A 22,882-nucleotide genomic window follows, 5' to 3' on the forward strand; every position below is an offset into this window, starting at 1 on the left:
CCCCTCCACCCTCCCCTGCCTTCCCTCTGAGGTTTGACAGTCTATTCAATGCTTCTATGTTTCTGGGTCTATTTTTGTTCATCAGTTTATGGTGGTCATTAGATTCCACATATGAGTGAGATCATGTGATACTTATCTTCCTCTGACTGGCTTATTTCCCTTAGCATAATGTTCTCTAGATCCATCCATGCTGTTGCAAATGGTAAGAGTTCCTTCTTTTTCATAGCTGCATAGTATTCCATTGTGTAGATGCACCACAGTTTTTTAATCCATTCATCTGCTGATGGGCACTTAGGCTGTTTCCAAATCTTAGCTATGGTAAATTGTGCTGCTATGAACATAGGGGTGCATTTATTCTTTCTGATTGGTGTTTCTGATTTCTTGGGATATATTCCTAGAAGTGGGATCACTGGGTCAAATGGTAGTTCCATTTTTAATTTTCTGAGGAAACTCCATACTGTTTCCACAGTGGCTGCACCAGTCTGCATTCCCACCAGCAGTGCATGAGAGTTCCCCTTTCTCCACATCCTTGCTTGTCGTTTGTTGATTTGTTGATGATAGCCATTCTTACAGATGTGAGGTGGTACCTCATTGTCATTTTGATTTGCATCTCTCAGATGATCAGTGACTTTGAGCACTTTTTCATATGCTGTTTGGCCTTCTGTATGTTCATTTTGGAGAAGTGTCTATTGAGGTCCTTTGCCCATTTTTTAATTGGATCGTTTATCTTCCTTTTGTTAAATTGTATGAGTTCCCCATAAATTTTGGAGATTAATCCTTTATCGGATCTCATCAAACTGCTACCTTCCTTTCTCATCAGCATCAGCCTCCCATTTCTATAGCGTTGCTCAGGAACTTACACCACAGAGAGCTACTTCATCTTTGAAAGCTTGAACTATTTCACCACTTTATAATCACAGTCTCTCTGGCCTTTTCACTCCTTCAATGTTACTGAGCCATGAATCTCAAATGTCACTTTTGGTATTCTTAAATCTGCTACTTTCTCCACATCTGTCAGACATTTTTTATCATAATTTCTTTCCTACGAAACCTGGACCATTTAGTCTGCCACTTGAAGGGTTTCCATAAAAGCACCTCCAATACTCATATTTTTCTTCCACACCACCCCTTAAAAACATTTATAGAAAAACATCCCACAATCTTATTTCTCTGCTCCATACAACAAACACGGGAGAAAATCACACAAGATTGCATTCAATTCCAAGGATATTTTTCCTCACTTGCTAAAATGGAAAGAATCAAACTACTCCTGCAATTGTCAGCCCAACCTCCTCCAACAACACAACTGGCCAGTGGCACACGAAGCAGCCTCTCCTAATTTTCCTCTAAAATACATATAAGAAAATGTAAGAACTACTCCTAGCACTCACATCATAGAAGAACATAGGAGGAATTTCCATTCTAAGGTTGACGGAAGTAAATTTTAATTCTTTTTGTTGTTGCTGTTATCCTCGCTTGAGGATATTTTCCCACTGATTTTTTAAGGACAGTGGAAGAGAGAGAGAAAGACCTAGAGAAACATCGACGTGTTTATACATTGATTGCCTCTTGCAATTGCCTCCTGCACAAGCCTAGCCCTGGCCAGGGAGGAACCTGCAAATAAGATATGTGCCCTTGACCGGAATCAAACCCAGGACCCTTCGGTCCATAGGCCAACATCCTATCCACTGAGCCAAACCAGCTAGGACAAATTGTAGTTCTTAATGCTCTGTTCAGTTCAGTATAAGTAGAGAAGAGTAGAATTTATTACACAAGAAAAGCCAGCAGAGTGTGTTAATGGTTTGGTTGTGGTTTGTAAAAGATTGTCTCCCAACAGTTTTAGCCAGCCCAGTTGGGAGATAAGTTAGACACCAGGAAATGGAAGCTAATTTGTCATTCAACAACTGTAGGTCTCAGAAAAGTCAAATTGTTGGCCAAGGACACATTTCTTCCTTCCTGTATCCTGGTTAAATCTTTGGCCACTCATGAGAAGGAAGTTAATGAAAATAGAAATCAAATTTTAAAAATGATTCAACCTGCATTTCTAAAACTTCTTTTAACTTTCCTTTTTATTATGCCTTTATTACACCAATAATATACATTCATTATAAAAAGAATTGAAAATTCAAATAAACAAAAAGAAAGAAAAAATTTAAATTTAGTGAAATTACACAATTTTTCATACCTTTCCTATTCATGTACAAGTTTTACATACCTAAATATTATGCAATTCAAGTGTGGCATATTTATCAGTAAAAAACTATGAAGACATTAAAATAGATGGAGATCTACTTTTATTGGGATAGAAAAATATTCACACCATTTGGTTGAGTTAAAAATAAAAATATATATTGTATTATATATCATGCCTATTTATACAATATCTATGTAAAATGTATATTAATATGTTTTAAATATATATATACTAATAAAAGGGTAATATGCTAATTTTGACTGGGAGACCTTCCGAGACACCGGCCAGGGAGGGCAGTTGGGGGCCATGAGTCTTGCAGGGGAGGGCCGTTGGAGGTGATCAGGCCAGCAGGCAGGGTGGTTAGGGGCGATCGGGCAGGCAGGCAGGTGAGCGGTTAGGAGCCAGCGGTCCCTGATTGCGAGAGGGATGTCTGACTGCCGGTTTAGGCCCGATCCCTGGGATCGGGCCCAAACAGGCAGTCGGACATTTCCTGAGTGGTCCCAGATTGGAGACGGTGCAGGCCAGGCTGAGGGACACACCCCCCTGCATGAATTTTGTGCACTGGGCCACTAGTATAAATATATGCATACATATATTAATTTGCTTAGCACTAACAGTATCTCCATAAAGGAGATATTAATATTATTCCTATTTTATTCAGTGGCCACGTGAGGTGACTTTCCAGGATCCCATGTCTGACAAGTGCTATCTGGACATAGGCAGTCTGACTCTGGAGCCAATTTTCTTAATCACTTCACTCAGCCAAACTCCTCAGGGTGGCATTTAAGACCCCCTCCCCCTCCCCCTGGTCTTCCATTTTTTCCTCAATCTGAGCTCCTCCCTTCACTGTCTCTTCACTTTATCACCATCTTATCTTCCTGCCTTTACTCTAATGACCTCATTTGGATCCCATTTTAAATTAATCATAGTGACCTCAACTTAATAATCTTTTTAAAGACCTTTTCTCTAAATACAGTCCCATTCTGAGTCACTGGGTGGTTAGGATTTCAACATATGACTTTTGAGGGCACACAAACCAACCCATAATAGCCAGGGATGGGTGGAAGAGGCAGGGGACTGTCATGGGCAGTCCCATCCAATCCATACGGAGAGGGGAAAACAGATCCCCAAAGGGAGAGATAGTATACAGATGAAGACAACAGGTGTCTATTATTCCAGGTGTTTGATAAATACTTATTGATTGGTTATGATACAGCCCATGAAATTCTTAAGCAGAACTAGCCTCACCCCACCCACAAATCATTTTAACGTAAGAATATATTCATCTTTCCTTGTTTTCAGCACCAAGAGCTCGATACTATACACTGATTACCCAAGTGTCCTTCTGCTGGTCTGTACATGGATTTGCTTTTCTGGGCCAAGCTTGGTTTTCACTTCCTACCTTGAACCCCCATTCTTACATGTTCTCAGACCCTGCCTCTGTTCTCCAGAGCTAGTTAAATAAGATAAGTTAAGTAGTGCTGATCTTCTTCCCCTCTCAAATGTACATTTTTTTCCCACAGGACTTACTTCAACCCAAATAATAATTCTATTGATAAAAATTTAAACAACACTGCAGACCAGTCAGAACCACATGGAAACTGTTGAATCATGCAAATGAGGTGGTCACTTACACAGTCTGACCTATTCATAAAATTCACCGCTGTCCCTGTGAACCATAAATCTCTAAATTAACTACTCACAGCCAAAATCAAATGATTTTGGGGAACTAGTAGCCTTGCTTCATTTTTTTGAAAATGGGAAAAATATATTCTGCTTGCTGTAGCCTGTTCACTGGAAACTATATAGTTCTTCCTTCCACTTGGCATTTTTTCAAAAGTGAGATGCAAGCTTGTCAGTGTGCCTGGCATACTTCATGGCTGGTCGCTGGAAGATGAGAGAGAGCGTCAGTGGTGGCTGGGAGCACTGGGATATGTGGGGGAGTGCGAGCTTTAGGAGACTCACTTTTCTTGTCTTCGGGAGAAGCTTGCTAGACCAATGTCACTGACCCAAAACTGTATCTTGCTCTTGTGTCGCTCAGGGCTTTACACTTTGCACATTTGGGACCAGACCAGTTTGAAAGGGACAGCATGTGCATTTTCCAGTAAATATTTTGGTAGTTCATTGACTAGCTGAAGGAGCTCATTCATCCCTCTGCTCTTTGGTAGGGCAAGTTTAAAAGGTCATGACCTTTACCCAGTTGGTGTGGCTCAGTGGTTGAGTGTTGACCTATGAACCAGGAGGTCATGGTTCGATTCCTGGTCAGGGCACATGCCCAGGTTGCAGGCTCGATCCCCAATGGGGAGTGTGCAGGAGGCAGCCGATCAATGATTCTCTCTCATCATTAATGTTTCTATCTCTCCCTCTCCCTGATCTTTATCTTTTAAAGTTAAACTGACTTGGTAAAATTGGACATCTCTGGATTATGACCTCTGTCCCTCATGCCATCATGTAGTTACATTTACTAATTTTACTTGGAGAATTTGTTATCTTGTGCCAAACAATCTTACACACTAAGGGCAGCATTGTACAGCAAATTTATACTCTGTGATTCTGGTTATTAATTCTGATTTTCAACAGACCATAAAGGAAGAGTTGATAAGAGTGATAGGCACTTTTGTTGTCTAACTCTCTTCAAGAAACCCCTGATGACTTATTTCAATGATAAACAAAGGCAAATAGCATTGCATCTAAACAATGCCCAAACAACTTGTTAAAACATGAAGAACTTTAAACAATGAAACTGGATTACATAATAAAACCTTTTATTTGCATTAAATAATAATAATTTCATAAACTATATTTGTACTTCATTAACTTGATTGTCCTGTTTACCCAGCCTGCATCTATTAACCAATAGTCTATTCATCTACGTTAGACACATTCCATGACACAGACTTTAGCCTGCCAAAATAAACTATACTGTATTTTTTTGCATTTTCTTCAACAAATGCATCATTTAAACAGTGATTATGATATTTCTCCACTTCATTTCTTTCTGAGCTACTGTTTTTGCAGCAGAAATATTAGCAGTGCCTCTGAAGTGTTGCTAAGATACCTAAAAAATGTATCTTACTACAAAATACTGTAGATGAAAATGTTCTTACAGAAGAAGCCAGACTCTTTACTTTTAAGCCACTGGGGGCTGCACTACTTGAGAATTACGAGAGCTGGGTCAAGAAGGGTATGCAACAAATTCAGGTTCTAGGATTTAGCTGCTGAAATGGTGGAAATTCATTCTGAAACTGACAGGCTTTTTTGTTTTGTGAGGGAAGCCAGTAGAACTTCAATTAGTTTTTTTTCCAATTAGTTTTTTATGCATTTAAAATCTCTATTATATGTAGAGATATATTGTATATAGTGAATATTCAGTGTTGGGGATATACAATGTTGAATTGAAAGATAATCTCTCTCCCAGTCTCATTCTAGTGGTAGCAACAACAAAAAACTTAAAAGTGTTAAGACAGACTAAGTGTTAGTAAAGCTTGTGGTGACCAAGGCTTCGTTCATTCATTTTCATGGACGTTCGGGGCCATGACCTAACCTTAGATTTACAGAATATCATCAGTATTGGAAAATAAAAGCCCACTAAAGTGATGTATTAACTGCAATGCACACAACGTCATAAAGTGCATGAATGTCATGCACCGGGCCTCTAGTAATTAATAGTATAATTTATTAGGCATTTAGTGTCTTCCAATATAGCACATTCTATTGAACAATACATTGATAAAGGCCCAAAATGAGAGTTGCAGCAAGCTATAAACAAAGTGAAACGTATTCATGTCCCTAAATAGAATCTTGGACTCCTTCATTTATAGTTGAAGTTGGCAGAAGTACAATGAACTGAATGACTAGGGTATCTATGGGAGATGTTTTGCTCTTTGATGATGGGTTGGGTGTGCTTCTGTCTGGGAAAGAAGCATAGAGTCTACTTCATAGTAAACCCCGATCAAATCCTGTGATTCATTGCATCAGTAACTTGAGACTATTTTCTTTAAACTTCTCTTAGCACCACCTAATGGTAAAATACGGAATTTCTCTTTTCTTGAGTAATTTTAGGTCATGACATCATAGAGTCATAGCAGCAGTACAATCCCAGTGTTGAAAGTCATGTCACAAGAAAATGTATAGCATATGAGTGTCCCACTTACCCCCTAAAGGACAAAAGTGGATAACTCATCCGCATTAACTGAGAAGGCCTTTGGAAAGCCCATCTTGCCGCACCCATTTCTAAGCCCCTGTAAGAAATAATGTTCTAAGATTTCTAACGAAAGAGGTTAAAAGAAATCTAAGTTTCCACTGAGTGAAGGCAAAAGTGAGGAATCTTACAATGGCCCGGATATGAGGAAACAAGAATTCTAGTTTCACCCAGCCACTAACTCTAGTTAGTGACTCTGGGGAAAGTACATAGGCTGTGCTTCTTTTCTAGACTTGCAAAATATGAACAGTTGTGCTGACTATCCTTTGCTCATGGAGTTGTCATGAAAATGCTTTCTAAAGGAATATGTATTATAAATCTATAAAAGTAATGTGTAAGGTATTATTTCTATGTGAATCAAAATATCCATGAATTGACTTGGAGAAAAAAAATTGAATGAGGTTTTCAGTTTAATATGTTGACATGAAACTGTCACAACAATATTGTTCTTGTTGGAGTCATTCTGTTATGGAAAGAGGTAGGCAAGTATTGCTTAGAATTAGAGTTTGAGTGCATAGATCAGCCGTGGGCAAACTACGGCCCGCAGGCCAGATCCAGCCCGTTTGAAATGAATAAAACTAAAAAAAAAAAAGACCGTACCCTTTTATGTAATGATGTTTACTTTGAATTTATATTAGTTCACACAAACACTCCATCCATGCTTTAGTTCCGGCCCTCCGGTCCAGTTTAAGAACCCATTGTGGCCCTCGAGTCAAAAAGTTTGCCCACCCCTGGCATAGATCATCAACAAACAGATGAGTTTGGGGGTTTGTTGTGTAATTATAATAGAACTTCTTGATTTATGCTACAGTGTTATTTTATAGATAAATTACCCTAAAATAATGACCAGAGCTCATGTTAACTTTTACTTTTTATATGTCAGACACTGTGTCAAGCACTTACAAACTTATTCTTTAACTCTGTATAACCATCGATGGGCAGATACTATCATGCCTTCTTAGATATAGAAATGGAAGCTCTGGGATCCTCTGGCCTATTCAGCTAGAAAGAAGCAAATTCATAGCTCAAGTACTATACTATATGCCATTACACTGTATTTTAATCCTGTCTTATAAGAAAGCTAGAGGCCTGGTGCATGAAATTTGTGCACAGGTAGAGTCCCTAGGCCTGGCTGGGGCCTTCCTTCTGGCTCCGGCTGCTGGTTGGAGCCTTCCTTCATTCCACGCCATCCCTTGGTGGTCAGCGCACGTCATAGCGAGCAATCGAACTCCTGGTCTCCTGGTCAAACTCCTGAGGGGGCACTTTGTGTATTAGCCATTTGTATATATAAATAAGAAAGGAGCTATTTAAGAAAGCCTAATACCTGGGCCTAATGAGAAATTGAACTTGTTTACCTATTTTTAAATTGTTTTTATTATTCTTTAATCAATTAAAATAATCCTTATAATTTCTTATTTACTATACTATTTCCATATAAGCAGATGTTAAGTGATTTTGCTACAAACAGAAGACTGTTTTGTTTTGTTTTCGTCTACTGATCGGGAACTCGAGAGTAGAAGGGAGTGCCGGCCATGGGTGCTCAGCGCTTACTGCCACTGTCTTTGTCTTTCTTCTGTTACTCTTTTCTGACACGCCCACTCCAGGTTCAGTTCCTTAAACCAGCTACAAACTTTTCTAAGTAAAGTAGAAAATTTACCATGACAAACTTCACACTGTAGCCGTGTGCTGGGATGAGGGGTGACTCGGATGTGGGTGTAGCCACCAGCCTCGAGTCTGGGTGGCTAGAAATGATAGTGACCACATTGGACCACTTGAAAGGGCCACGAATTAGTTGTCTTGGCCTTCTGAAGCAGCTCTTCTGAGCTTCATGGGAGGGTTTTTAGAATCCACTGGTTTATAAAGAACAATCGGGGGATGTGGATTAATAAATGTAAGTAGAACCAAATTATGTGATTTCTGTGAATGAATGACTCTCGAAAATGGTTTTCAGAAGTAATTGCTTTGACCTAATTGCACATTGCTGTTGGATAGTGGCTGGGTGCACCTCAGGCCAGGCTGCCTATGTGGGAATCCCATATTGGCCTTTAATAGCCCCGTGTCCTTGGGCAGCTTTCTTACCTTCTCTTTGCTTCAGTTTCCTGTCTGAAATGTGGGGGCGATGTGACTGTCTCCTAGGATTGCTTGGATGGTAGAATGAGTTAATATACTTAAAGTACTTGGAACAAGGCCTTACACAGAGCCAGCAACCCACAATCATACGTGTGTGATGGTGATGTTTAGTATTGTTTAGTTCTAAGACTGTCACAATTGGACCTGAAGTATAGTTCTTGAACAAGGTATGGACATATGTATTTATTCTTGAAATAGAAAAAGCCATAACTATTTATATTCTTGCATTCCAAATATTGCACAGACAGGAAGTTTCCTTAAATTGTAAATACAGAATTAAGAAGAAAAGGATAAAGATTACAAGGTCAAGTAAACTGGTTATGCCTAATTTATCTTTTTCAGTTCAGTATTTTGAAATATTTCTATTTCTAGATTCCTTCTCTCAGTCTTATGGTCAGTCAACCGCCAATTTTAGAAGAGATTGTGTCATTTAAAAGAAAGAACTTTAAATGATATTCGTCATGGGCTATAAAAAGCAAAGATACCACCCACAAAATGATATTTAAAATTTTCCAGTTACATGGTTTATTGGTAAATCTACACCTGTAGATTTTGCCAAGAGCAAAATGAGCAATGTGCAGGTGTTCCCCAAGTTTTCAATTAAGGGAAATTTTACCTATTGGGTAGATTTTAATAGGATATTTCACTATTTATAAGCTTTGGAAACATTTTCAGCCATTGGTGGGTGAAAAGCCCTTAAGTGTAAAGAATATGGCTCATAGGGGAAAGCAAAACTCAAATAAAACAAAAAACTAGAGTCTCGTGCCTATTTTGAAATGTCTAGTCAGAAACTGTGCTCTCATGTGAACTGAAACTCCTGGGACTGATAGATATTGTGTGTTTTAAGCGATTTGGTAAATAAAAGCCAGAGTTGGAATATCGCAGAAAATGCTGAGTAAAGAGCAACATTCTCTGAGCCCTCAGCGGTTGTGGCAAGCGGGTGATTAGGTGAGCAGTTTTGAAGCACAGTGCTGAGAACCTGAATTGCAAATCATTTGATGGATAACGGTGGCCATGAACTTCTGTCACTTTTCACTCTGGATCCATGAGATTGAATGAACACTCTTGAGTTCAGCTTTTCTCCTAATGGAAACTTCATGTACTTTTTCTTTAAATCGGACTTTGTTTGGTTGCCAGTGCACCCACCCCCAACCCTTCTCTCACTGGGAAGAGCCAAAGAGCCGGAGCTGCCAACTTGGGCAACTGGACCTGACCTCGGCCTCAGGGGATTGAGCCAAGTGTGGCAAGGGACTTGGGCAAAAAATCGCCCCTTTGAGAGAATGCTTGCTCACTATGTTGTGCTAAGCAAACAGATAAACAAATTAAAACACCCCCTCTGACAACAAGTCTGATTCCAAAAGCTTTGAGAAGTATTTTAAAAGTTTAATCGTTTTTTGTTCGTTTTGTTTTTTTTGTTTTTAGGGAAGGCAGGTTGGAGACAAAATGTTATCAATAGGGCAACTAGCCTTTTTCAACACACAATGACATTTCTGCCAAATGACATGTACAACCCTCTTCTCTTCTTAATCACCCACCTCTTGCTCAACTAAACACTACCTGTTACAACCCCTCCCCTCGTTGGTCTCTTCTCTCCAACTTATTTATGGAAATTAAAAATCAATTTATCTATGCCTGTCATTCAAACAACATAACAAAGACTTGGTTTCCAAATAAGCATGTATCATTCTTTCTTAGAGGGGAAAGGAGGAAGGAAACCCATACTTTGCTATTTTATCACTGTTCCCCAATATTTTGTGAAAGTTAGCTTGAATTCTTTCCACTAATTACAATCCAAGCTTTTTAATTCGGCTTTCATTGGCTGGGTCTACAGAGTCAAATTGTAGCAGAGACTTCAAGCAGTGAACTCAGGACTTTGAACACCTGAGTGATGCCAGAGTTCATGGGATTTTTTAAACAATGACTGCACAGCCCTGACTATTTGAAATGACTGGGATGTTATTGGTGCCACAAAATTATTCTCTCTAAGACATTGCATTGTAAGAAATAGCAAGATGTAAATGACTTGCTATTCATCATCCACCTATTTTAAGGCATTATTTGAGTAGCTTAGATCTGAAAGTTCAGTCAGGGACATGCAAACAAATGGTGTTGATCGAGATGATGTGCTGGTGTAAGAACTCTGAGGATGACTCATAGTGTATTATATCTATAAAAAATAATTCATATATATGGCCTCTTGGCAGTACAGATGGTGGGAGATGTATGAAGAAAATACGAAGAATATCCTTGTAGAAAACAGTCATTTGAATTTAATGTCCTGGCCTAAATTCTACCTGGGAGAAGACACGTTAACTTCAAAGTTTAAAATCCAGACAAGAATTCAAAAATGTAACCACCTAATTAACCTCTTTAAAGACTTCAGCTATGAAGGCTCCCTCCACTTTGGCTCAATTAATTGATTAATTCTTTAGTCATTTACAAGATATAAAATAGGCCAAATGTACCTGATTAATACGACTGTACCCAGCTAAGGTCAAAAATGGAAACATCATTTCAGAAACTCCTGTCAGAATCTGCCTGCCTTCTGATCTTGCCCTTTGTGTCCTCGTCTGTTAGAGGAGACTCCGTGTTAGAACGCCTCTTCGCCAAGCCTGCTTCCACTGACTCCAGTCCGATTGTTGGTTACTGGAGGAGAAAGAACATGAGGACAAAATGCTTCTGTAGAAATATGCTTGTTCAGTGTCTTAATGAAAAGTCCCTTCTGACGTAGTCCACGTTCCTGAGCTAATTCTGGATATTTAGCTCTCTGCCTCTCATTAGATTTCATTTTGACAATTGGCTCTACTCTCTGCATGTTCTATATTTTTGTCTCACTTTCAGAGTCAGATATTTTGAAAAATCTTGATATTTAAAATATGTACTTGGTTCATATAATGCATTTATTTGTACATAATATTGACATAGAGAAGTAAATTGATAGTAATACCATGTATGCTTTATTATACCAAAAAATAGGGTCTATAAAGTGGCCACTAAAAGAGAGATATGCTAATGTATGGTTTTATTTAAAACTAGAGGCCAGATGCATGAAAAATCATGCAAGAGTAGGCAGCTGTCGGCACCAGCTTCCCTCTGGCACCTGGGACCTGGGACCCAGGCTTCATTCCTCTGGCCACCGGCAGGCACCCAGGACCTGGGCTTCCCTCCTCCGGCCACCAGCAAGCACTGGGGCCTGGGCTGGCTTCCCTTGGGCCACCTGCAGGCACCTGAGACCCAGGCTGGCTTCCTTCCGGCCCCCGGCTTTTCAGGAAGGACGACTGGAATGACGTCCAGAAGATGTCTGGTCTAATTAGCATATTACCCTTTTATTATTATAGATAGCAGCAATTAAAAAAATAGGGGCAATGACTTTAGTGTTTGTGTCTTACATTTAAATTAGGATTGACTTCAATACACTTGAAAAGAATTTCAAATCACTGTTAAGAGTCCTGCTAATCATTAATTATTCTGATGTAAATTATATCAATAATATGTCATGTTTTACTCCAGAAAATGTTCCTGAGAGAAAACTTTAATGTTAATAAAAGGACAAATTTATTTTCATGGTGGGTGGGCTTAGACAGCTATTCTATTATTATATTTGTTGCACTCTATTAATATTTGCTGGAGGTTGTGTTTCAAATTGTTATTAATGGTGCTTATTAATTTATACTGAATTATTAATCTTTGGTTTTGCTGAAGTAGTCAAGCATTCTTTTTCTTTTTTTCCCTCTGGAAAAATTTGGCAAAAAAAACGTCAAGGCAAAATTAAGCTGCCATAAAGTAATAAGACAATCTTTCATGCTATTTGGTCATTTCAGTGAAATCATAGGAGCAAGAAAATTGAAGCAGTAGTCTAGACATAGCTTTTATTACCAGAGAAAATGAGCTGAATTCAAGGTTCTTATGTTGTCATGGTCAAAACATAGAGCAGTCCATGGGGAAAATTGTTTGTGTAGAACTGCATGACTTTGACACGTCCACTGAAAAAGAACAGAAGGGAGAACGCTTATGGCTTTGCATTTGCTGAGTGCTCAATAAGCGTTTGATTGATTGGTGGTGAGTTGGTGGAAACTTTATACAGTGATTACCTGTTTAAAGCACACTGCTAAGTCATTGATCTGGTCATTTTTTTATGTGTCAAACCGTGTTTCCACTTATATTAGGACATGGAATTCATCTCATTTTCTATAATATAAAGTGGAAATTATTACCCCCACCCCCGCCAAAGTACTATATTGAAGTCTATGCTGTTTGTATTTGTGGTTTGATGCACCCTTATATAGTAATAGCATATGAATGATATTCTCAAACTATACATAGTAAACTATTGGTGTCACAGCCACTTAGGTAATAATGTCAGCTCTTGAGGAAGGAATTTTGAATTTTGAGTTCCCTGGCATAAGGCTAGAACTATGTATTGATAGTGCCTTTAAGCCTTTGGTGTATCCATTGTTTTCAAAGTTACTCTGGCCAATGCTACTTGCATAAAATGAAAGTAAAAAGTTATTACAGACTTGATGTGTTTGGAGTATATAGATCCATATTACATCATTGAAGTTCAAGTGAAGGTCTGAAAGAGTCCAGGGAGTTTTGTCTATGTGTCATAAGTCTGTTGACTAAGAACTAATTCTGTTTAAATTTGTGTTGGTTGTTTACAAACAAGTCTTTCCCCGAACAAAACAGAGGAGAACAGACTTAAATATTGCACTCACTGGGTCAGTCCCAGGCTTAGTCCATCCATAGAAACTTAGCTTTAACACAGAAGTCCTTTAAATAAGGGAAACAGAACCGGAAACGAACTGCTTTGCTGAGCTACAGCACTGCTAAATGCTAGTCACTAAAAACAGAGAATGTCTTTACAGGCCACTTACAGTAAAGATGCTGTGTTTTATTTTGGTCCACACAACATCTGTGCTTACTCTACATACTTTCCGATTTGTTCTTAAGGGACTGATGCCAAATGTCAGATATTTAAGAATCACATACAAGAGTGTTTAATAGATTAGCCTTTCTTTGATAAGCAGCAGTGGTAAGAAGCCCTTGGTGCTGAAAAAATTCAAAAGGGGTGATATTTTAATTATACTTTGATGTTCCTAAACTTGTAAGCAGGTTTTCTAGGCTATAGAAAAAGATTATACTCCACGACTACTACTGGTGGCTATTTAACATTTTTGATGTTCAGGATATGCCAAGAGCTATGGAAAGCACTTTAAAGGAAATTGGATATTTTGTTCTGTCAGAATCCATATGAGGTAGGTTCTTCTTGTTATTACTGTTATTATTATCCTTATTTTCTAGGTAAAGATACTTAAGGAATTAGTTCATGGTCACATCCATGACTAGGAATCCATTAATAGACGGGAGTTAAAGTTTTAAGAACAAGTGTTATTTGGGATACTATTTGTAAAATAGGTTTGAAGAAAAAATTTATGAGCAACTCCATGCCAATATGCTGGGCCAGTTAGAACATGTGTCTTTATCGGTTTCACCCACGCCTCCTCAGACCCAGGCTCAGTTTGCCTGGTCCACCCTCGGCTGTCTGCTGGAGACCTCTACCTGGGTCCCGTGCTCATGCGGGGCTCCAGGGCCCTTTGGCCTTAGAGAGCTCATCTTGGGGTGCCTATCTCTGCCTCGTCGCGGGAGCTGCCTCAGGGTCATTGCAGCCTCCTGCTACGGCTGGAGCGTACTTGGCCACTCTAACAGACACCACTGGTCATGCCCAGCGGAAACGAACCTTGCCCGTGTTACACACATTTCCCAGATTGTGAACAAAAATGTTCACACGCCACTCTAGTAAAACGGCTCTGCACTGGGCTTCCTCATTCTTTTCATGTCAGCCCCCCTGTTCTCTGAGCACTGTACATCTCTCCTGTTTTTTGAGTGAGGGGAAGGAGAAGATTGGCATCAACACTCATTCTTTTCCAAGTACAGTCCAGGGTTTGTGCTGGGCATTCTTCATTTGCCCCTCCAAATGCACCCTCGGCCGTCCCCGGGAAAGCTGGCCCGCACAGCCTGCATCAGCAGGGCCCTGGCCCCCTGACTTCCGGCAGGAGATCAGAGCTCAGATGGAGAGAACTTTGGGATGTTTTTCCTTGGCTTCTTCCCCGCTGGGCCCTGGCTTAGAGATGCTTGTGCTCCTCCACCTGTCGCCATAGATTCTATGTGGTGCCCTCCCACAGCTATGCCTTTTGCCTGGTTCTGCCATCATGCCCCTCTGGACCAGGGGTGGCGAGGGCTTCCATATGCGAGCCATGCAGAGCTTTACTACCTATTGCTGTTTGTCCTTCACTCTTCCCGTGTTGGTTTAATTGTCCCTTCTTTAATGGTCTCTTGGAAAGTGTCTTGGTTAGCAGTCTCTTCAGTTACCCTTTGATTCCGGCATTCATCCATTTTCTCCCAAGGCCCTGACAGAGAATTATTTCTTGGCTATGACTTCCGTTTATGTACATATTAATATATATTTGCTATGCATGTAAATTCTGGGGATATATTTGCATAGCTTTTATACCTGCAGGCTAAGGACTATGACTTGCCAATGCCCTCAGGCAAGAAAAACAATGAGTAACTACACAAATAGTACCTGTTATATTTCTAATCTCAAAAGTAATCTATATATATAAAAGGCTAATATGCAAAGTGTCCCCTCAGGAGTTTGACCAGGAGACTGAGTTTGATCACATGCTATGACATGTGCTGACCACCAGGGGATGGCATGGAGTGAAGAAAGGCCCTGGCAGGCAGCCAGAAGGCCCCGATCAGCCCTGATCACCAGCCAGGCCTAGGGACCCTACCTGTGCAGGAATTTCGTGCACTGTGCCTCTAGTTGTTAATAATTAAATAAGGCCTTTAGCTTCACTGGAAGTTTTTTTGTTGCTGATTTTTTTTTTTAACTGTTAAAGATGTTCATCATTATTTCATGATTACAATGATTACAGAAGCTAACACAGAAAATCACTACAGACATATTAATTTTTTCTTCTCCTTTTTCTTTATTGTTGAAAGTATTACAAAATACTTTCAAATAAAGTATTGTTTATTTGTTTGTTTTTTCCCGTTGACCCCCTCCACCCTGCACCCACCACTCCCTTCACCGAACTATTGTCTGTGTCCATGGACTATGGATATATGTATACAAGTTCCCTGGTTAATCACGCCACACACACCCCTGCACTGAATGAGATCATGTGATACTTGTCTTTCTCTGACGGGCTTGTTTTGCTTAGCATAATACTCTCCAGGTCCCTCTATGCTATCTCAAAGGGTAAGAGATCCTTCTTTTTTATATCTGCATAGCATTCCATTGTATAGATGTACCACAGCTTTTTTATCCACTCATCTGCTGATGGGCACTTGGGCTGTTTCCAAATCTTAGATATTATAAATTGCACTGCTATGAACATAGGGGTGCATATACTAGTATTCTTTTTGATTGGTGTTTCTGGTTTCTTAGGATATATTCCTAGAAGTGGGATCACTGGGTCAAATAGCAAGTCTGTATTTAATTTTTTGAGGAAACTTGATACTGTTTTGCACAGTGGCTGCACCAGCCTACATTCCCACCAGCAGTGTACTAGGGTTCCCTCTTCTCCACATCCTCACCAACACTTGACGTTTGTTGTTTTGTTGATGATAGCCATTCTGACAGGTGTGAGGTGATACCTCATTGTCATTTTAATTTGCATTTCTCTGAAAATTAGTGACTTTGAGTTTTTCCTATGTCTCTTGGCCTTCTGTATGTCCACTTTGGAGAAGTGTTTATTTAGGTCTTTTGCCCATTTTTAAATTGGATTGTCTTCCTTTTATTAAGTTGTATGAGTTCCTTATATATTTTGGAAATTATCTCCTTATCAAATGTATCATTGGAAAAATGTTCTCCGATGCAGTGGGCTCTCTTTTCATTTTGTTGATGGTTTCTTTTGATGTAGTCCCACGTGTTTATTTTCTACTTAGTTTCCATTGCCCTAGGAGATGTATCGGTAAACATATTGCTATGAGAGATGTCTGAAATTTTGCTGCCTATGGTTTCTTCTAAGATTTTTATGGTTTCACATTTAAGACTTACATTTAAGTCTTTTATCCACTTTGAGTTTATTCTTGTGTATGGCGTCAGTTGGTGGTCTAGTTTCATTTTTTTTTTTTTTGCATGTACCAGTTCAATTTTCCCAACACCAATTATGAAGAGACTGTTTTTACTCCATTGTATGCTCTTGTCTCCTTTGTCAAATATTAATTGAGCATAATAGCATGGGTTGATCCCTGGGGTCTCTGTTCCATTGACCTATATGCCTGTTCTTGTGCCAGTACCAGGATGTTTTTATTACAGTGGCTTTGTAGTAGAAGTTGATACCTGGTATTGTGATTCCTCCAACTTTGTTCTTCTTTCTCAAGACTAATGTGGCTATTCGGGGTCTTTTTTGGTTCCATATACATTTTTGGAGTGTTCTAGATTTGTGAAATATGCCGTTGGTATTTTAGTAGGGATTGCATTGAATCTGTAGATTGCTTTGGGTAGTATGGACATTTTAATGATGCTGATTCTACCAATCCATGAACACAGTATATGCTTCCACTTGTTTATGTCTTCCTTTATCTCTTTTTTCAATGTCATATAGTTCTCCAAGTACAGATCTTTTGCCTCCTTGATTAAGTTTATTCCTAAGTATCTCAATTTCTTGGTTGCAATGGTAAATGGAATTGTTTTTTTTTTCATTTGTTTCTCTTTCTGAGAGTTCATTATTGGTGTATAAAAATGCCATAGATTTCTCTGTGTTAATTTTGTATCCTGCTGCATTGCCAAACTCATTTATTAAATCTAGTAGTTTTTTGATGGACACTTTAGTGTTTCATATGTACAATATCATGTCATCTGCGAATAATGACAGTTTTACTTCCTCCTTTCCAATTTGGATGCCTTTTATTTCTTCTTCTTGTCTGATCACTATGGCTAGCACTTCCAGTACTATGCTGAATAAGAGTGGTGAAAGCAGACATCCCTGTCTCGTTCCTGTTCTTAGGGGAAATGGTTTTAGTTTTTGCCCATTGAGTATGACGTACATGACAAGTCTGCCTATTTGGCCACCATTTTCTCCTTCTCTCCCTCTGGAAGTTTTAAAATAAGAAAATACTGGCTAAGTTTAGCTTCCTAATACTAAATTCAAGACAATATTCAAATATTTGTGAAATATAATTATGTTTTTACTATTTCTTACCTATTAATTATTAGCTTTGGGACAAAATAGTAAATCAAATGCAATATAAATTTGGCAGCTAATCTTTTGCAGTGTTTAGTCTTTGTCTGTGACATACATAATTATATGTCACATAGAAAGGAAAAATAAATAACCAAATAAATATTTCAATACATGTGAATACCATTTTGTTTTAACTGCACTTTGGCTTCCCCCTCAAAACTATTTCATTGCTAGAATAAGCACTTGCTGAGTACTTGTTATATATAAGCATTGTGTTTAGTGATGTGGAGCATTTGGAAAATTATTGCAAATTACACGCTGGAGTCTAGAAGACTCCTTGACAAGGTCGCATGCCCATTAAGCACTGGTTGTTAAGAATCAAACTGAAAACCCGGTTCTGTGGTTCTGGTTTAATCTTTCTTTTCATAAAATTTCACCATAGTCAGTAGGCCCTCAGTGCCTGGCCAGACAGACATTAAGAAGGCACAATAAAAGCAGTCTTCAGATGTCCCTAACCTATTGTTTATTCTTATTCTGGGTAAATGGTAAAGTTATAGGCTTCAGAGCTCTTTAAAATAAGAGTAGTCAATAAATAAAAGTTTATATAATATTTGACATCTGTATTTGCTATCCATTCAGTCCACATATTATGGGATAGGAAAATTCTAGAGACACATGCTAGGCCCTCCATATTTAATTATTTTCTGAAAAATTGTAATAAACATGTGTTAATGAATTAGAAGGCCATTTGAAGACTGTTTGTATCATAGAAACTCATGGAATTCTTACCATTTGCAACAACATGGATGAAACTGGAGAGCATTATGCTAAGTGAAATAAGCCAGTCAGAGAAAGATAAATATCACATGATCTCACTCATTTGTGGAATATAATGAACATAAACTGATGAACAAAAATCTTGCACCCTGTTCTTTGAGGGAAGGCAGGTGAGGGTGGGGGGAAAAGGGGAGAGATCAACCAAAGGACTTGTATGCATGCATATAAGCATAACCAATGAACACAGACACTAGGGAGAGTGAGGGCACGAGCGGAGTCTGGGGGGGTACTGGGAGGATAAAGACACATATGTAATACTTTAATCAATAAAGAAAAAAAGAACTTCCATTAGTCAGAAGCTAAGATGTGTTTTCAGTGGAAATGTCATATTTTAATACAGGATATGGTACAATTTCAGGTACAAGGTGTTTTGAAAACATTAATCTTCAAATAAACTGGTATTATCACTGTTATTCCATAAACATAAAAAAGGAAAAAAAAGAAAAACTCAACTCCCCAGTTCTTTCCAAAAACAAAGCTAGCTTTGGCATTGTTTATAGATTTCTAGGCTCTTTGTCTAGGTCCAAGGGAGAAGCGGGTATTCAGACAAGTGGATTGGACTGGTCTCTGGAGAGAGCCCTTGGTAGATGTGCCAAATGAGAGATACAAGGAATGATGACTGCTGGCAAACCCTTGTCTCAGTGAAATAAGAACCTAGGGTATTTAAAGTTTCCATAACTATTTATTTATTTTATTTTATTTTTTAAAATGTATTTTATTGATTTTTTTTTACAGAGAGGAAGGGAGAGGGATAAAGAGTTAGAAACATCGATGAGAGAGAAACATTGATCAGCTGCCTCCTGCACACCCCCTACTGGGGATGTGCCCGCAACTCAGGTACATGCCCTTGACCAGAATCGAACCTGGGACCCTTCAGTCCGCAGGCCGATGCTCTATCCACTGAGCCAAACCGGTTAGGGCTCCATAACTATTTATAAAAGCTCCATAAAGTGCAGTTGCAGCTCTTTAAAGGTCTTAATAAAGTGTATTTTTAATTTTTGGCTGTAATCAAGGAAAATGGGAATGCTTTTAGATGTAAGGTGACATGTAATTACAGATTTTTATTTGTTTGTTTGTTTAGAATCATTAAAAGTAACTTCCCAACCTGGAATAATATAATGGCAATCACACAAAGGGTAAAAATTACTTTAATCAAGATTCAGTTCCATTGTTCAACCACAGTTTTAATGGCTGTGTTGCTGCTGTGGAAATCTGAAATATTCTTTGCAATTCTTATATAGGATTCCTTTAATTATATGGCATAGGGTCCTCTAGTTGAACTAAAAAAAAAAAGGACATAAAATTGTTTACTGTTTTGACATATTTGCTTACTATTTCCTCAAAATTATTGAGCTACTACCTCAATGAAAGACTTAATACGTCTTTAAGATCAGTTCTGCTTGGGCTTCTAATCAGTGCTGTGCTTCCTGGCAGCAAATGTAAGGGGAAATCAGAGTAAATTACACTGTTCTCTTGTTATACCAATAAATTAGTGTTTTGGGAGAGACAACATTTTTCCTAGTAATAAATTCATAAAACAATGACTACTTAGTGGGGGAAAAAAAACAACATGTATCTTCTTCCTGCAAATTTAATCTAAAAAATTAAGTCTAGTGACACACACACCCACACACACACACACACACACACACACACACACACACACACATACACGCACACACACTTTCTTTCTAAAAATCTAAAGGATTATATAAACACTTCAACTCTTTTTAAGTCTGATTCCTAAGAAAGAAATTACCTTAATGACTCTTCATTTGTCACCTCCAGAAACAAGCAAGTTGGGTATTTCTTTTATTAAGATGTGTTAGAACATCATTAATAGGACAGCCTTCTAAATAGGCTATCAACTTTGAGAAAGATCACACTGTACTAAGTAATGAGATATGAGAATACATTGAACAGCTTGACTTCTGCTGACTTTTGCTTAAGAGTGTGAAGTGTTTTAAATTAGATTATGTTAGTATTGATGAAACATGCACAGGGGGGAAATAATTTAAAGGCTTTGTTCCATTTTGAGAGCTAGATAAATGGTATAATTTAAAAATAAAGCCCTGTGACCCAGCAGTAAGGTAACAACTCTCATGTGCTGTTGAAGACAGTGGGAATTGGGGCAACCTTTTTGGAAGCCAATTTAGAAATGTCTATCGCATTTACAGTGCATTTACCTATTGACCTGGCGATTATGCATGCAGATTAGAATTGCCCCTAGGTAAACTTGTAAAAGTACACCAAAACAGAGGTGTAAACAGCAGTCATTGCAGTATTGTTGAAATAGTAAAGGAGGAATGTTACAAAAATAATCTAAATATACAACAAAAAAGGGGATGGTTAAATTAAATGTATATTCATTTAATGGAACACTTTAAGTCAATAAGAAGTATAAGGTGATTCTGTGTATGCTGATACGGAAAGGACTCCAGGATGGATTAGTAGGTAAATAAGCCAGACAGACCATTGTAATGTCTCTTTTGGATAACTTAAAAAGCAGAAATACAGATGTGCCTCGACTTCAGATGGGGTTAGTTCACCATAAACCCATCATAAGTTGAATATGCATTTAATACATCTAATCTACTGAACATCATAGCTTAGCCTAGCCTAGCCTACTTTACATGTGCTCAGAACATTTACATTAGCCTATAGCTGGGCAAAACCATCTAACAATGAATCCTCTGTAGAGTATCGGTTGTTTAGAGTATAGTGATGGTGGGGCTGACTCGGAGCTGCAGGTCGCTGCCACTGGCCAGCATCATGAGAAAGTATTGCATGTACCAATATCTCTAACCCAGGAAAACATCAACATTCAGAATTTGAGGTATGGTTTCTACTGAATACATATTGCCTTTGTACCATAGTAAAGGGGAAAAATCGTAAGTCAGGGACCATCTGCATCTACATACATAGATTTGTGTCGATACATTGATATTTATGTCAATTTACATATTAAAGAATCATGTGCATCTTACCGATTTTCTGCTTATCTGGACGGTAAAGTGAATATGTAAGCTTTGGCTTTGGCTTAAAGGAGAGAGGTCCTGGCTGGGGGTGGCTTGCTGGATGCTTTTCCTTTCCATTTGATAGCTTTCTGTACAATTTGATTTTTTTGAATTATATACATCTATTTTTTAAAAAATACCAATATGAGTGTTTTGAAGTAAGTTACTGCTATTGGTCTTTACTTTTATATAATGCAAAAAACCCAGTAAATAACACTTTACAAAATAATAAAGCACTGTTGTCAGGTCATGAAGCATGACAAACTCTAGCACACAAAGGATGGTATTGTGAGGGAATCACCTCAAGTTGTCTATGTCATATTCTCATTGCAAACAAAGTCAGCTCCCTCGGGTACCTTCCCACACAGCATCTCTCATCCAGGTGGCAGGTAGGGCTACTTGGTTCAGGACAGTGGGAGACATCATATCTACCTCCCCTTCTGCGCAAGAAAATTTGAAATCAGTCATTGCACTTGTCTTCCTAACCTAGTCTGTGGAAGGAGAACATTCTACATAAGAAAGGTAGTTTAACACAGACTCTATGATGGAAGCCATCCTAAAAGGGAGCAATAGAATGACTGTCTGGCTCTTTTGAATCTTTTTAGAACTGCAACTTCCGGTGAGCCCCTCTGTGTGTTTGGACCAGAGCACACAATTCAAGCTGAGCTCGTGGAGTCACCTTTTAAAAACCGTGAAGCCGCCTATGTGGAAACCATGGGCCTGGAGACGTGAACAGCTGTAAGCTAATCATTCGAGATGTTATGTCCAATGTACATTTTAGGAGACCGCTAGCAAGAGAAAAGCCCTGAACAGATCTAGGGGGTTTTGTATGTTTGAATTATTAGGTCTGTTACATAATTTTTGGTTATCTCTTATTTAAAAACAATATATTTTATTGATTTCAGAGGGGAAGAGAGAGGGAGAGAGAGAGAGATAGAAACATCAATGATGAGAATCATTGATAGGCTGCCTCCTGCACACCCCCCTACTGGGGATCAAGCCGGAGACCTGGGTATGTGCCCTGACCTGGAATTGAACTGTGACCTCCCGGTTCATAGGTCAATGCTCAACCACTGAGCAACACTAGCCAGTAAAAGAATGCCATCATTGATTTTCTTCTAGAGCAGTGGTTCTCAACCTTCTGGCCCTTTAAATACAGTTCCTCATGTTGTGACCCAACCATAAAATTATTTTCGTTGCTACTTCATAACTGTAATGTTGCTACTGTTATGAATCGTAATGTAAATATCTGATACGCAGGATGGTCTTAGGCGACCGCTGCGAAAGGGTCGTTCAACCACCAAGGGGG

The 22,882-nt window shown here is 38.8% G+C and overlaps 1 protein-coding gene across 1 annotated transcript in view; it reads left to right on the plus strand.

Annotated features, from left to right (window-relative positions):
• CPED1 (cadherin-like and PC-esterase domain containing 1) overlaps positions 1-22,882 on the plus strand; it is a 281,839-nt gene that overhangs the window by 82,030 nt on the left and 176,927 nt on the right. Inside the window, exon 5 of the mRNA XM_014532746.1 lies at positions 22,179-22,311. Coding sequence (XP_014388232.1) covers positions 22,179-22,311 — 133 coding nt within the window. The remainder of the gene's footprint in view (positions 1-22,178; positions 22,312-22,882) is intronic.

The sequence above is a fragment of the Myotis brandtii genome, unplaced genomic scaffold, assembly GCF_000412655.1.
Source record: "Myotis brandtii unplaced genomic scaffold, ASM41265v1 scaffold907, whole genome shotgun sequence".
Lineage (NCBI taxonomy): Eukaryota > Metazoa > Chordata > Mammalia > Chiroptera > Vespertilionidae > Myotis > Myotis brandtii.